This window comes from Momordica charantia, assembly GCF_013281855.1.
Source record: "Momordica charantia cultivar OHB3-1 chromosome 6 unlocalized genomic scaffold, Mcharantia_2.0 BLBB01000006.1, whole genome shotgun sequence".
Taxonomy (NCBI): domain Eukaryota; kingdom Viridiplantae; phylum Streptophyta; class Magnoliopsida; order Cucurbitales; family Cucurbitaceae; genus Momordica; species Momordica charantia.
In genome coordinates this window covers 1,637,825-1,654,145 of record NW_028275164.1, presented here as the reverse complement: position 1 = coordinate 1,654,145, position 16,321 = coordinate 1,637,825, and the positions used below count along the sequence as shown (strand labels likewise).

At 38.6% G+C, this 16,321-nt stretch overlaps 4 protein-coding genes and 1 pseudogene across 4 annotated transcripts; all 5 read right to left on the bottom strand.

Annotated features, from left to right (window-relative positions):
• Positions 1 to 1,106: 1,106 nt before the first annotated feature.
• On the bottom strand, positions 1,107 to 3,113 carry XXT4 (Galactosyl transferase GMA12/MNN10 family protein). The gene has a single exon (XM_022279361.2). It carries the CDS (start codon positions 2,696 to 2,698, stop codon positions 1,319 to 1,321), a length of 1,380 nt encoding a protein of 459 aa, XP_022135053.1. The 5' UTR covers positions 2,699 to 3,113; the 3' UTR covers positions 1,107 to 1,318.
• Positions 3,114 to 4,415: 1,302 nt separating this feature from the next.
• LOC111006837 (Pentatricopeptide repeat (PPR) superfamily protein) lies at positions 4,416 to 6,683 on the bottom strand. Its single transcript, XM_022278918.2, has 2 exons — positions 6,253 to 6,683; positions 4,416 to 6,098 (listed from the first exon to the last, which is right to left on the bottom strand). The coding sequence occupies exon 2, from the start codon at positions 5,999 to 6,001 to the stop codon at positions 4,520 to 4,522; it is 1,482 nt and encodes a 493-aa protein (XP_022134610.2). The 5' UTR covers positions 6,002 to 6,098; positions 6,253 to 6,683; the 3' UTR covers positions 4,416 to 4,519.
• A 136-nt stretch (positions 6,684 to 6,819) lies between these two features.
• On the bottom strand, positions 6,820 to 10,301 carry LOC111007375 (two-component response regulator-like APRR1). The gene is made up of 6 exons (XM_022279726.2): positions 9,451 to 10,301; positions 9,157 to 9,318; positions 8,912 to 9,045; positions 8,364 to 8,528; positions 8,010 to 8,106; positions 6,820 to 7,926 (listed from the first exon to the last, which is right to left on the bottom strand). The coding sequence occupies exons 1-6, from the start codon at positions 9,620 to 9,622 to the stop codon at positions 7,055 to 7,057; spliced, it is 1,602 nt and encodes a 533-aa protein (XP_022135418.1). The 5' UTR covers positions 9,623 to 10,301; the 3' UTR covers positions 6,820 to 7,054.
• Positions 10,302 to 11,018: 717 nt separating this feature from the next.
• LOC111007332 (protein NEN1) lies at positions 11,019 to 14,393 on the bottom strand. Its single transcript, XM_022279668.2, has 6 exons — positions 13,962 to 14,393; positions 13,559 to 13,716; positions 13,113 to 13,159; positions 12,963 to 13,026; positions 11,787 to 12,523; positions 11,019 to 11,538 (listed from the first exon to the last, which is right to left on the bottom strand). Exons 1-6 carry the CDS (start codon positions 14,248 to 14,250, stop codon positions 11,307 to 11,309), a joined length of 1,527 nt encoding a protein of 508 aa, XP_022135360.2. The 5' UTR covers positions 14,251 to 14,393; the 3' UTR covers positions 11,019 to 11,306.
• Positions 14,394 to 15,146: 753 nt separating this feature from the next.
• Positions 15,147 to 16,286, bottom strand: LOC111007285 (putative invertase inhibitor pseudogene; annotated as a pseudogene).
• Positions 16,287 to 16,321: the final 35 nt, after the last annotated feature.

Here is a 16,321-nt window from a genome sequence, read left to right as displayed (position 1 = left end):
AACTTTCCTCCATTGATGGATCCTTATCCTCAGCTCCTGGCTTTAACATTGAAAACAATACAAGCTTCTGCATTCTCTACTTTAAACTCTAGATTATTGTTTAGGACAATTTCCCAAGAGTCATGTTCTGCAAGATCCTGTGTAAAGCAAGCTCAAAACCAAATATTGGAACGCTGCTGCCGTTTTTGAGTGTGGGTGAGCATACATTATGTACTTTGGCAGATAATTCTGTGTTTGGAAGCTGGAAACAGTTGGGAGTTGAGGAGATTTGTGGTTGATCCAACCCTTGGCTCAAAAACGAAGTTTACTCTGACCCAAGTTATGATTTGGAGTGAACCTTACAAAAAACATACTTCTGTTTGAGCACGACAGGGGCTTTTGTTTGGTCGTTCCTGAGTTTTCTTGGATGCAGACATGAACACAATCCCAGCTCTTTTAGCTCAGTGACTGCAAGCATCTCTAGCTTATGCTTCAAATTTTGAAATATTTTACGTCAGATCTTAAGTCTTTTCACAAAAAGTCGAAGGAGATCCAGCAGTGCTATTTCCTGGTGTTTAAAACTTAGCCTACTTTGTAAGGATTCTCATGTAGGTAACAACCAAATCCTAGAGATACTGTTTTATTCAATGGAAGCTAAAGTTGGTTGCAAATTGATTATTGTGTTAACATAATACAGTTTTGCACCACGAGTCTACGATTTGGGTGGAATATGCCTCATCTGAAATCTTGGCCCACAAAACCACTTCCTGAATCAAAATTCTGCACCTACGAACTAGCTAAAGTTTACAGCCATATTAACCAAACTGGGTTAAACTTTGGTTACAGCCATATGGTCCTTTGTCTGGGTTAAACTTTGCAAAACCATATTGACATCTCAGTTTCCCAAGGTCAGAATTCAGAAATCATTGGGAAGACGAAAAATTCACATCCAGAATAGTTTTCCTACGATTCTATACATGTTGCTACATATCTTCACAACATTAACAGGTACTACTACTAAAAGAAATGAAACTCTCACAAAGTATCAGTCATTAGCACTTCAATTATCTAAACCATGTGATAGAGGAGTTTTCCCATTCTACTTGGGAATTAGAATAGTTCTGGTCTTGATTTGAATGCATAATATTGATATCAATATGATCAAGTCTAAATACATAGCAAGAATAGTAACGTTTCAACTCCTCAAAAGAAGATCAAATCCGAACGACAAGAAAGGAAGAAAGACAGACTTGGGTATGAACTGTTACCAGCCTTTATCTGCTATGAATTGAAGTATTACATCATCACCTACAGGTAATCGCACAAGGAAGTGATTGGCTCACTCATTTGGAGGTGCATTGCTTCGATGCACAGCGTGCCGCCGAATATCGTTTTGGTCAACCAACTCCAAGGGAGTGGCTGTCTCGTTCCTGAAGCGCTTGATTTTGGGGCTCAAAAGACCCCTATGGCGAAATCCATACAGGTTGAGCACCTGATTGTCAGCAAAATTAAAAGCTCTCTCCATGCTACTCAAACACCTTTCAACTGGATAATCTCCATAGCTACCACAAGGTTTGCAACCGACAAAATGCGTAACAAATGGCCACCTTTCATCACCTAATCCAGGGTGATATTTCTCAATCATTTCCTCGTACCTATCGACTAATCCAGCCCAATAACCATGCAAATAGTATGAATTCTCAAGAAACACCTTATCCATCCACTCTTTCTGAGAAAGCAATAAATATATCAAAGCTGACTGATCATCGGCCTCAAATGCTGGCCTTCCCTTCAAATACGCAGTCAAAATCTTCCCGGCCTCTTCCCGAACTGGACCCTTTGGTCCCATTGGAGCCCAAGCATCCAGCAAATCCAAAGACCATTGACAATTCCGAAACAAAAAGCTACCTGTGTTGAGGGCAATCCATGACTTCTGGTTGAACATCAAATCTGGGTACCCATGAACAACCAAATTATAATTATCATATTTCTCCAGAGGAATCTCAAACACCATATCAGTAAATAACGCATCGCTATCCATCCACCAAATCCACTCAACCTCAGGGTGCGACAACATCAATCGCCGAATCAGCGGCAACTTAGCCCAATACCCAGCAAGTTCCTTATCTAAATGAGCCAAATTATATACTATTTCAATCCCATGAAGCCTACAATAGTCAATCTTATTCTTGATTGCCTTCAACAAATAATGATCCCCAATTGCGTTATCGCAGGGTTTTGGAGGCGAACCAGTAACAAGCAAGATCCTAGCTTTTTTATTAATATAATTGGGAAATTCAGGGTTCTGATTGAGCCAAACCTTTCGCTCCTGATCCCAGTTCGCTATCTTCGGTCCGAGCGTGTACGTGACATTAGGGTTGATTTCGTTTTCGACGAGATCATCCGGGTCGTTGGGGTCGCTGTCAGATCGAATCTCAGCGAGGATCCGGTTGGTTTCTTCGATGATATTTTGGTTAACAGCATCCGCCTCGGAGCTACCAAGGTTGCCGATGCCGATGGTGCCACGAAGAACAAGGATGGTGACGAATCCACAGAGTATGGTGATCTTGATATTGTTGAAAGTCTTCTGGATCTGACGGCGACGGGGAATTCCAGGGAAGGCACGGCTTCTCGTGCCGTTTGCGATGGCAGCGGTGGTGGGTAAACTATTCCCTTCTCTACCAGTTCTCTTCTGAGTCGAGATATTCTCTAGCCCCATGTTTCTTCACCCTCCTCTCTACAAATTTTGCACACCCTCGCCCGAAGAACACTTGTTTGCATAAAGATCTAGCTAAAATCCTCTTCTCTCTGTCCTCTTACGACGATTCGGAGCTATGGGTCATGAGGGAAATGGGGAATTTCCCTCTATCCAAGAGCTCTCTCCACTTCTCTCCCCCACCTTCAATTTGAATGAATTGAGCAAGATCGGAAATCGAAGAGATGGAGCAGAAAATGGGAAGCAAATATAAAGAGAAACGATCATGAAGAGGGTTTTAGGAGAAGAACAGAGCAGTAGATGGGGGCCAATTTCATGGTGGCGATAGCTGAGGAACAGCTAAGAAAGGAAGAAGAGGCGAAAGGGGTCTCAGAGCAATTAGCACCGACTGTGGGAATTGAAGGCTTTTCTTTGAATGATTCAATTTTTAAATGTTATTTTAAAAGTTAAAAAAGAGAAAACAATTCATATTTGATGGATTTTATGTAACTATAAATATAATATGCATTTGTCTGATCTCTGATTGGATCCATTGTTTCGTGATAATTATTGGGTTTTTTTATATATAATTTATTTGTAATTTTCTTATGTTCTGTCAAATGGCGATAGTAGGATGTATCTTAGGACATTTGGACGCCACTCTAGAATTTTTATTTAATTATTTTTCTTTGTCTTTTTCGTTTCAAATAATTATTTTTAGTTCCTCCACTTTTCTTTTTCTTTTTCCTCCTTAAAATATTTTTTCTAATTAGGAAAAACTTTGGTAGATTTGGGTGGGCGCATACTAAAAATTGTATGATGCAAAGATTTTAAAGGAAAAATGTTAAAATGTAATATGGAAATGTGAAAGAATGAAGTTGAAATACCCAAAAATTGAAAAAAAAATTAAAATTAAATTCTATTATTATTATTAGTAGTACAATTCTATTATTCTTAAATTGATGAATGATTCCAATATTGTTCTTTTAGGATAATATTTTTCTTTTTGAGATTTGGACGTGTAGAAAAATATTACTAATGTCTAGTTTAATTAAACTGTCTAAATCGTGACAAAGATTATTGACGTGTTCTTTTATTCCTCAATTTTAATTTTAATTTTTTTTTCTTGAGTACATGATTCTCAATTTTAATTAAAGGCAAATAAAACAATGGTCAATTGAAGGACATCAGACAAACAGTTACATCAGTGCAACATGGATGTCATGCTCTGCTACATATTCTCCAAACTACAGTGTCCACGAGTGAATTTCATGATTTGTTTTCCACATGTGGAGGCTTCTCTTGAAATTAAAATTTTTCAATTTATCATCCAAATTTGTTGATGTCTTAAACTGATTTGCATTAAAAAGAGTACATCATGTATATATATATTTCACGGTATGATTAAATCACTACATAGGTCTTGAATAAGTAGGCCTATTAAATGATTTGATTTGACTCAGTTTTAACTTTCATAAAACCAAAAAGACTAATTTTTATTTTGGAACATTAATTTAGGGACACTTGCATACATGTCAAAATAAGTTTAATTAATTGCACTCCACCCACCCACTAAAAGGAATACTAAAATGGCTTTGAAACTCATGTAATTTCATTTCTTCCTCTCACGATGTTCTACGTTTTTACTAACAAGCGCTAATAGAAGTCTATCTATCACGGATAGACATCTAATAGTGTCTATCAAACGTCTTGATATTCATGATAGACATCTATTGTCATATTTGCAAAATCATATTCTTGTTGCTATATTTATAAATGTGGCAATGTGACTGTGAATTGCCACCCAAAATTTAAGATAGTGAGTCAGACAAACATTCAAAAAAGTTATTTCAAAGACAGATTCTTACTTTTCTTTCCCTTAGCTTTTGGTCGGTCAGTTGCAGCAGCTTGGTTCTGCTTCTCAGCACCATTGACTTCTTCAAGAATTTTGCTGTCAGTCTTTCTGGTTGGAAGCCAAACCTTCGTGATTGAAGGATCCAAAACCTCCCTTGAGCAGCGAAGCTTCAGACCCATAGCCATGGCCTCCTCCCACAGTTGCCTGCCCATTTCAAAATCACCTCCTCTGCACAACTTCGGTATTAGCACATCATAAACTGGACCATAACCCCCCAATGAGCTTCTCTTCATTTTATCCAACATCTCAAGCGCATAGTTTACTCTCTCAACTCCACATAGAATACCAATCAAATCGTAGTAAAATTTTTGATCCGGGATCAATCCCTCGTCAATCATCTCATCCACAATCCTGCGCCCTTTCCCAAATCTTCCAGTCAGGAACAACACTCTTGCCACAAGATAATAGCTGACCCAATCAGCTCGACAACCAGATCGTTTCATCGTCTCGAGGATTCTACACGATTCCTTCACTCTCCTAGTCCTACCAAGACAAGATAACAATATATTATAACTGATTGAGTTTGGGGAGATTTTGTAGGATCTCATTTCCATCATCACATTCAAAGCTTCAGGCACAAGACCTGAAGGATTCTTCTTAAGATTCTGCTCACAGAGGCACCTGAGGAAAGTGTTGTAGCAGAACAAATCTGGCATGGCTCCATCCGACTTCATTTCTTTAAGTATCCTTCTTGCTTCCTTTGCGTTATTCTGAACATACCATCCATATAGGAGGCTTCTATAGATGCAACTCTTGCTGCCAGAGATCTTGTCTCTGTGGTGCAAAACAACCCCTTCTGCTCTCTTGGCATGCCCTTTTGCACAGAGAGCAGTAACAATTGCAGTGACAGTGAACTGGTCTTGGGGGCACTTGTACTTGTCCAAGTTCTTGAAAAGGCCCAGTGCTTCATCTTCCCTATCCAGTTTCACTAAAGCCTCAGCCACAAGACCGAAGGTCTCGCCCTCCATTGCCCGGCCAGCTTTCTTAAGATCGGAAAGTAAAATATCAATGGCGTTGTAGTCCTTCTTCTGAGCAAATAAGCGGATGGCATGATTGAAATCTTCATCTTCCAAATCATGTTTCAAATTCTTGAGAGACCACAGGAAAAACCTGAGTAATCTTCTAGTGGGTGCTTCGTTTTTGCAAGAATCAATGACCTGGGTGACAAGTGGAGATGTCAAGGATACTGTACATTTGTTCAGACTGGATTCTAATTCATCTAGGCCACCGATCGAGCAGGAAACCACTTTACACAAATCCACCACAGAAGCTGCATTAGTTACGGTGGAATGAAGGGAGCAGAAGCGAAGGTCCGTGCTGATAGATTGCGTAATGAAGCTCTGCCATTTTAACTTCAACGCGGAGACGCATCTTCTCAGCGGAATTTCATCGAACATATGGCGTGCATTCATTGTTATATACAGAGTTCACATTACTAACAGAAGAGGTGTTTATCGCGACTCTCCTTGGTATCTTGCTTTTACACGCTGCTTCTGAATTCAAGTTCCTCTAGGTGAAAGACGTGGAAATTAAGGAAAAAAACAAATGCGTCAAGAGGCTATGGCTTGTTGTTCCGATAGTTGTTAAAAGATCGGGGAACAACGACTTGACTCCTCGTAAACACTGGAAATTTATATGCGACGGTTCTATGGCGAATGCATACCTTAATTTCTTCGACTTATGCTCAGTAGATGAACACCCCATTCTCAGATCGATCGCCGATGCGATCACCAAACTCTACGAACCATAGTCATTGAACTGTAAATATAACCCGAGATTACGCTCCTTCGATAGTTTTACAATTTGGTCTGAGTGGATTGTTACGATCTCGAAATGAAAGTCACATTCGTTGAGTTTCGTCTGTTGCTCCATTTGTCCCAAACCTCTTCCATCGACACCCGGAGATGGAGGAAGACGAAGAAATACCCGCCATTTGTGTAATTGTTTGAAGCTTTCAAGCAGATTATGGAGCTGATTTTCATATGATATGACTTATTTGGAGCGCCATAAAAAGATATCAAAGAAATTTTCACCTCCTTCCAAAAAGCTCTGAACAATGGTGTGACATAAATAAGGAAAATAGCTACTCAAAATTTAAGGGGCAGGGCAAAAATTATTTAATTATAAAATTTAGCAAGTGTTTGTCTTTGAAGAACATTTCTACAAGTGTCAGAAAATTGTCCAGAAAAGTAGTAAGCCTACACTGTTCATAGAAGTATGAACAAGTTGATTGGAAACACAAATAACTGAATGATATTTAGAACAATTAGCAGTTTGTAATCTTGATGCAAGTCTCCCGTTAAGAAGCATGGACACGGATACGCTGGATATACGTTTTTTCTTCTTTTTTTTTTTAAGATATATGTAAATTTAACATAAAAATGCTAAATTGTATTCCGATGATCTTGGCTTTGGCTTTACCGTTGTTCTACTCTAGAAATATATCAACTCTAGAAATATATCTCTTAGATCGTTTCATCATCGACATCATCACCCATAGAAGAAGGTTGCCCATTGAGATCCACATTTACACCGTTTACCTTCCTCACAAATTGTCCTCGCACACGAGGCCTCTTCTCAGCTAGTTGTTTACGGTTTATGTATCTAATTTTCTTGTTGAAACATCGCTCTTGCCTCTTTTGTCTAAATTTCATCAAAGCTGCCTCTCTTCTATCAACTTTACTCAGTTTTACTTCAGTGGAGGATGAACTTCCAAATGATGGCCATGGATGGGAACTAGGCATTGGACCAGGTTGTAAACACATATTATGAGGATAATATGGAAACTGGGGAATCCCTGCCATCCCAGATGCAAGAGCAAAATGATGAAGATGATTGTACTGTGGCATCGTTGCTGCAGTCACATGAGTTTGCACATGATGCGGATTATTATGGTACAATTCTGCTGACTGCGGAATTAGAGCTTGATTCATGACTCCAGGCAGATAAAAGGGATAATTAGTTTGAGCCTGTAATGCAGCAACATCGGGTCGAGACTCGTCTCTTGGATGCTCAAGCACCTGAGATAGCTTTTCTTCACCATGACTCATTTGTTGAGGAAATTGGAATGAATGAGGATTGCTAGACATCTCCACAGACCGAGAATCGGGAACACTAGTACTACTTTGAAAGTCATCTCCTTGCGAATGACTTGTACAGGCATTTCCAGTTTCACAACGGTCAACAGATACTTGTCGATCATCTTCGGTTGATACATAGTTCTCTTCCCTTCTCAATTGTTGAGCAGGTGCTAGAAAGTTGCCTTTTAGCGCGTTAGATTTGCAATATGTAAAGAAGGCGGAGGACTCGCCGATTTTCAGTTCACACTTTCTAGGACCTGAAAATAGTTGTGATCCATATTATTGCCTAAAAATATAAATAAACCACAAAAGAGTGTTGGTAGATGAACAGCCTGCTAACCATCTTGGTTTCCACTGATAGATTGCACATTAGACTGAATTTGCAGTGAATCAGCAGCAGAAGGCTCCATGGCGGTGGCGGCAGCAGCAACAGCAGACTACAATGAAAATATGGAACCTCATAAAGTTGATTCATTTGACACTTATAACAGAAAGTCTAGCTCCAGGCCTCCAAAATGCCTAAATATGATGCAATTTACATTGAAATACAGAAATCATTTAACATAATCTAGAGAATTCATAAGGACTATAAAACTAGAAAGAACTTCAGAGGTTTGTGGAACAATAGAGAATTTATGAGGTTCATGCTAGCACATATGATATGAAGACTTAATACGAAGATTATGATACTGACCACATCTTTCTGATGGGGCATATCCAAGTCTGGATTGGCGCTCCTATTTGTATTATCATCAGTGTCATCTGAGAGAAAAGTAGTACTATTTGTATTGCGGTCACTAAGGTCTGAGGTCGCCAAATCAAAGTCGAAATTCAAAATTTGCTTCTCCACCAATCCAAGCTGTCAACAAAGAAGAACAAAATTGCAAAATAAAAGTTGATTAGGCTTTTAACGAGTCCTTGAAGGAAGAGAAAAATGGAGTGATATTAGGCAGTGCCCATAGACTCATTTTGATATGAAAGAAAGTTAAAATATCTATTCTTCAGAGCAAGCGAAGACAGTCAAGTTCAAAGCCGTGAATACAGATGCTAATAGTAATAACAACAACAATAGATTCATCTTCTGAGCCTTCGACAGTGATCGTTGGTTAACTTCCATATTCATTTAAATTACAGCTTACCCTCATATAATAGTTAACTAAGAACTCAGATCCATGAGAACATATATTACAAGACAGTGCAATGGAAATGGTGAGAAAATAAAATAAGTTGCTGGAGACAAACCATACGCCGTCTCCTCCATATGTGAGTCCACAAGTTCAGTAGTTCATTTGTTCGTAAAGGCTTCACGAGATAATCTGCCGCTCCGAGCCTCAAGCACTTGACAACAACAGATACCTCATCTTGCGCTGACATCACTAAACAAATCAAAGCAAACCCAAATAAAGATCACATTCCATAAATAGGCTAACGATCTGGAATAGAACTATCAGCTGGTAGGTAACATGAGTCAGCACTGAGTCACTTACTGATCACAGGAATCCGCCGTAGCTCTTTATCCCGCGTGACATACTTGAGCATTTTCATGCCTTTGGCCATAGGTAAATCTACTTCAGTTAGAATGATATCTATATATGGCCCCTCAGCATTCAAAGCGTTGATCACCTGTCTAGCTGATCTCACTGAAATTACTGCAACAACAAAAGTTTGGTTCCACTTATATTAAACAGGGAAAAAAGTTAACCAAACTAATCATTGTAGTTATATCTATAATGGGGAAGAAACGAAATCCAGATCAAGAAAATGAAATTATGAAACCATACCCTGATATGAACATCGCAAAAGAAGTGTAAAAACCTCTTGTGAACTCTTGGAATCGCTGTCGCACAGCAGAATCCTCAGTTTGCTCCTATCTACAAATCCAGCTCCTCCACTCCTGCTACTTCCCCCAACCGCACAATCTTTGTTGCAATTGAGCTCTTTGCAATCCATCATTCACAACCCAGGCAACCAATCTCACTCTCAGAACTCCCACGTTCAAAACAGAATGACTCCGCTCCTCCAAACAACTAAAGCACGGATTTACATCCCAAAAAGTTCAATACTGGAGGATTCCCATTTTCCCCATTAGGGTTCCAAGTTCGCACCCCAAGGCTCCAACCCCTGGCGCTAGCAGAAACCAACTCGATCCCCCAAATACAGAAGCACAAAACTCCGCCGATATCAATCCCTTCCATCAACCGCAAGTCGATAGCACCAGATACCCCAATTTGAGATCAAGAAATACATATTTCACAGCCCAAGACGAGGAGAAACACAACCTTCAGCAGATTCCATGGCTGTATCCGGCATATCAGATGGTGGCGGAAAATGTTGTAGATGAAAAACGAGCGATCAAGTCAATCGCCGATGACCTTACCGCAAAAGCTCATAAAAACAACGAAATCAACCTCTCGTTCCTGAATTTGTCCTTGGTTATTTTCTCGCAACCGGATAGAGTTTGCAGCTAACGTGCGCCGAGGCAAGAGAATAGCCGGAAGGGGAAAAGAGTGGATGGTCTTACTCTCGGTCCATGATGTTGAGAAGCGCAGAGTAGCAGAGAGTCTGACGTGGAGGAAAGAGAAAAAAGTGCAGAGAAAATTTCACTACTATAAAATAACGGATAGTTTGGTGGAGATGGAAAAGAAGCCACGTCGACCACAGATCTTTCCCGACAGTGGAATGGAAGTGTGACGCGTTTCTGGTTTATACCACACAAATATTGAAATTAATTTTTATTTTAGAAATAAATACATTTATATCAAAGAGATATTACGAATAATTAAAATCCATGGTGGCAGTCCAGCTGGTATCCAGTCGTATATATCTGTTTACCTTTTTTGAAAAGGCGTATATTTTCGTTATTATTTATTATGTAGGCATCATCCGGTGTGAGATTTTTTTAGATATTATATCAGTATTATTTTATAATTTATTGAGTTTTTTTTTCTTCTTTTTTTTTTTCCAATTAATGAGAAGAGGTAGGCATGGTTGAGTTGACTTATTTATTTAAGGATTGTTTGAGATTTGATTGACCTCTATGCTCTTTTTCCTTTTAATTCTTATAATTATTTTCTTTCTTGTCCTCTTAAAAATAAAAATAAAATCACATTTGAAGTTTTATTATTAAACAAAATGTGACAATTGCGAACTCAAAGACGAGGTGGAATTGAGCTCTTTAGATTAAAGAGTCAATTTATATTTATTTTTCAATACAACGAGTGGGATATAAATTTGAATACACGATCTTTTGGGATCGAAGATAGATGACTTAATCAATTGAACTATGTTCATATGGACTATTATTTGATACATAAATTTCTATAAATTTGCTATTTTTACTTATTACAAATATCCAAATAGCATAAATATCATAAATATTATCCACAGGTTATCCAATTCTAGATTTCCCAACTTTAGAGCCCATCATAAACGAAACGTTCTATGAGTAACGACAATATTACAAGGAATTAAAATGAAGTGTTGTATCCAATCAAACAATGGAGGCGTAGGAAAAAGGGGAGTTTTCTGAAAATAATGAAGGGATTTACTGGAAATGTGAATGTTAGTCAATGAACCAAGTAAAATATAACAGTAGAGCTGAGTTACTTCAATAACAGAACGACTTGATTTACCATTACTAGGAATGGAAGATCAACTTTTTTGCAACCAATCTAATGCCTGCACTCTGTTGATAGTCGTATGTATCCAAGGAAATGAATGCATCTAAGCTGCCTTCAGGGTTGATCAAGCTATCAAGCTCTGCAGCGTCGAATTTACTGAATATCAGCCTCTGTGCAGCGCCTGAAGGTTCTTTTTGGTACATCTCTGTACCATAAATGGCAGTATCCCCACATACTGCAGTTGGAATGCTGTGGAAAAACAGATTTAATATCCATTGGAAACTGACCAAGACGAGGAAATCTATGAACTTATACAGCAGAAGCATTGAATTGGTTGGCAGCAAAAGGGAACAGAAAGCAAGCAAGCATGCAGTGATGGAGATCATATATTTGGACTACTTTTTTCAGTTATTTTTCTCTCATTTGATAGTACAAATCTAAATCAAAATGTTTGCAGATGGGAGTGGTTTAAATGTCGAATGATCAGAGTGACTCACTGTATTCTCATTGTTGGGTAGTCGAAATAACCGTTCTTTCTCATCACGATGGGCCTCCACTGAGAGACGCTACCAGAATCTGAAGATAGTCTCTGAGCCACACCATCAGATGCTTCAAGAACCCCGCATAAACTTGGTGGTACATCAACCACAAAACTCAACCTTGGCCGGCCAGCTTGATCAGTGAATTTTGTACTTATGCCGAACCGAACTTTCAGATTATTACAAAGAAGCTGTAAACAGTTGTCACAGTGCGATAATTGTATTCTTTGGCTGCCACGAAAAAATGGAACGAAAGATGCAGTGATGGACGAAACAGACACCTGATCAGGCTCCAAGAATTCGGTAGCGCTGCTGAGACTTCTGGAAGCATCCTCCGGGGATGATGCCTCAGTAGATACTGAGGCATGTTCTTCCATGCTGATATCATTTTGGGGTGATTCAGGTGTCATTTCATCACTGAGAGTGTGCATATTAAAAGAATCTGATTCAGTTGCATCAGATTCAACCAGATCTGAGGCTCCATCCTCAGAGCTGAGAGTTACAAGAGATAATATAGGATGAGTTTCCCCTTGTTGATCTGTGAGAGATGTTGGATTGCCACCTATCCTTGAACTTGATGAGCGATTATTGTTCGAATTACTTCCCCATGGAGATGATTTTGCAGCACGGCGCCTCGTAACAGTGTTTGGAGAAACCCAACTGTTTTCTGGAAAAACCTCAGGTAGACTTGATTCCTGCAGCAAGACAACAGTTTTAACTCTAACCCACCTTACTTTTCTGATGTAAAATGGTCGATTTAAGAGCAAAGCTAATGTGACTAGGCTGAATCTGATGTAAGATTAAGTTAACTTCAAAAAAATAAAATGAAAGAAAAAACTACTACAAGAATGTCTCGAGATGGCAGGTAGGTTAAGTGGAGAAAAAGTATAGTAAATTGATGCATAAACTAACAAAGAAACATTTGGAACCTATTGATGATCCAAATTCAGCAGGAATCATGGTTATCATGGCATATACATCAAAGTGGTCAGTACTCAGATAATGCAACAAAGGGTTCATCGGAGTAGAAACATAGGAAGTGGTCTAAGCTACAAACAATGTATGAATTGAGTGACAATTGCAAGTTAAAATAATAAGATTAGTTATATTCCACATTTCAAGTTTATAAATTACCAGAAACAAGACAGTTGCACAATACTTGAGGACTTCAAGATTCATCCTGACATCATCCAAACTCCTGGAGAATTTACAGAGACAAAGTCAGAAAAATGGAAAATGCTCCTTGCTCTATGTTCAACAATAGTTAGCAAGTTCGTAGCTTGCCTGTGTGTTTGTTGTCCTATCCCAAAATATGTAGCAAGACTAGCCATCTAAAGAGAGAAAAGGAATGTCAAGATCAAATAGATAAAGAGTTGCCATACACTTTTACAACCCAAGACCACAAGTTAGAAACATGCATGAAGATCCATTATATCAAGCCAAGACAAACGTTACAGTTATAGGTATACGTATACTCCTATCTTGACGCAGTGCCAAAAGATAACACGGTTTATGTCTCGTATTTAGATAGGTAAATCCCAAAACTTCAATTACTTTTACAATTTCCTGCTTCAGTTATGAATGTTGAAAGCCCTTAACAATTTTGCTGAAGGCACCATCCTAAGGATACTAGTCTACAGGTTTTTCAGGTTCACCCAAATTTTGCAAAAACACAAGCAGAAACATTCCAATCATGCCACACGGCCACATAGAAAGAGTTCTATCATTACCTTCATGTCGCCAGCTCTCCTCCCAAACTTTTGAGTCAACAATGCCAATGAATCAATTGTACCTTTCGGCTCCGGTGCTGGCATACCAATTTCTGCAAAAGACTCCCTTATTCGTGCACAATCAAATCTCAGTATGTTATGGCCTGCCCATATCCGTCCTACAGAACAACATCGCAGCAGGAAACTCAAACGCAGCCACATAATAAACTAAAAACAGAAGCATGTACCGTAACAAAAGATCTTCTGAGAACAAGTTCAGACAAAAACACAATTCTGAGCCAAAGCCCTCGTTTTAACAGAAATCAGTGACTTTAATCAGTTCCTTCCGCTCATCAGAGGCAACCCAATACAAATTTCACATCAAATAATCCACACGAACAATTCGACTTCTGAGAGAGAGTACCGTGAAGGATATCGTAAACCCTATCAGCAATTTGGGCGAAATTGGGGGCAGAAAGGACAGCATCTCTAGTGATGCCATTGCATCGCACGGACAAGGAGGAGATTAGGGAGAGGTCAGAGGGGCGAACAAGGGTGGAATAACTCTCGAGCTCAACCAGCTTCCTAGGGCACACCAGGATTGCTCCAAACTCCAAAATGGAAAATTTCTGTCCTTGGCGGGTGGGAACCGTAGTCTCCACATCAAAGAAGGCAATCTCCGATCGGTCCTCCGTCGGGCCCATGATGAACATGAACAGAGAAGAGCGCGCAAGGGAAGACGGCGCCAAGAAGTGGTGGTATTATAACGATAACGACCGCCGTGATTTTGGGTTGCTTCCTGAACTTGACTTCCAACCAAATGGATCATCACCCTCGTTCTGATTCTGATTCTGAAGCTGGCCCATTTTCATTTTCCACATGACCTAAAGCTATTTTTGTCAATTTTCATTTAATTAAATTAAACCCTAAATTTAATATAAGTCGTGCAATTAATACTTCAAATTATGGGATTTTTTAACTTTTAAAAAAAAAATTAGACTGTTATTACTGTCCATTTGAATATAGCTTATATAACACTAACTCCCAAGTTTAAATTTTGATACCACCCCACACGCAATGAATTCACCCAAAAAAAAAAAAATGCTTGTTGTCTAAAATTCTCGTTACTACACAAAATTTTTGCTGTCAATTCACTCTTTTAATCACGTTATATGTTTTTTAGGTACATTTATTGAGTTAAAGCACTATTTTATTTGCTTAACTTTGTTGTTAGTTTTAGATATTGTACTCTTAATTAATTCAGTTCGAACATTATCATAACTATTATTGAGTCATTTAATAGTTGAATTGAGCTATCTCATCAGTTAGTTTATGAACGATTTTCTAGTCCAATTTCGAATACGTATTAATAGCTTTTGATCTTATTTACATTTACGTCCAATTCAATTAAATTAAAACATTTAAAGTTAAAATTAACCAACGCGACGCCAAAAAAAGAGATATATTTTTCTTCTAAGTAGTGTTATTCTAATTTCCACACTTTGATGGTATACGACAGGTATCTCATCCCAAACGTTCCATTGCAAGATTTTGTAAAGCCATTTCTTGAATTATAAGTTAAAGTTATGTGAAAATACAAACCCAAAAGTTGAAGGCAGATTTGAACAAGGCCCCTCCCCTCATTCTCACGTTTCCCTCTCTTATTATATATCAAGATTAAGGACAAACTCCAATTTATAATTGGGCTTATACATTGACACCACTCAAAAACATCTTCAAATCCAAGTTACAGTCCATCTCCATACACCTCACATCTTGAGATTATATGGAGAAAGAAATAAATAACCCGACAACGTCATATAACTAAAGCAGACAAACAACATAAAAAAAATCTATGAAAATAAATCCCAATCAGATCATATCTATCGTAGACATGATATCCCACACCGAGTAGTTGTAACGAGAGACTTCATAAATAATGAGATTAAGTTCTCTCCAAAATATATGATGTATAGATGTGACCAAGCAATCCTCCATACTTGTGTTGTTAGACGATTAGTTACTATACCTTCGGTAAAACTCGAAAGTGGAACAAGTAAACACCATCTTATCCAATTATTAGGAGGGGAAGAACATAGTAGAGTTCATTGGAGATGCGTATTCATGTTGATAATTGAAAGAGTCAATGCAGCCAACCGAAACACATTCTTGTTTTTCTCCGTCAGTGGTGAAACGAGGCCTTCTTTATCTCGAAACCCATCTTCGCAAGTCGAAGGAGCTTCCATGACAGAGCTCACCTTGACATTCGCGTCGACGTATTTCTTCTCTTTGTAACATCTTTTTGCCTCTTTAAGAATTGGAACAGCATCAGAATAAAGCTCCAAGCAATCATCCAAACGGGCCTTGACGAACTGATCCAATTTTTTGTTCCTCAAAAGCTTTCTGATGTCACGTCGAGTGCTTGTTATGTTGTGGCGCATCAAATCCATGGCGATGAGGCCAAGTTTGTGGAGATCTGCACAGCGGCTGCGATCATCAGATTCCAAAGATGCAACACAGAAGTTGTAGCTGAGATTTGGGGTACTGTCTGCAGATCTTTTGCATGTTTCTTGAATGATGTTACTTGTAGTTATTGTTGAACCATCTGAAAAGGAGAAAAAAAGAACAGCAAAGAAAGTGGTGAGAGAGAAAGTTGAAATCATAATTTTTGTTTGGCTGTAGTTAGAAAGAAGGATATGTATCTCTTTAATTTGTTGATCCTTAATTCCCACTTGGCTCATGAGCTTTTTATTTGTAATTTGGTGGAAGGGAGGGGTCCATGCT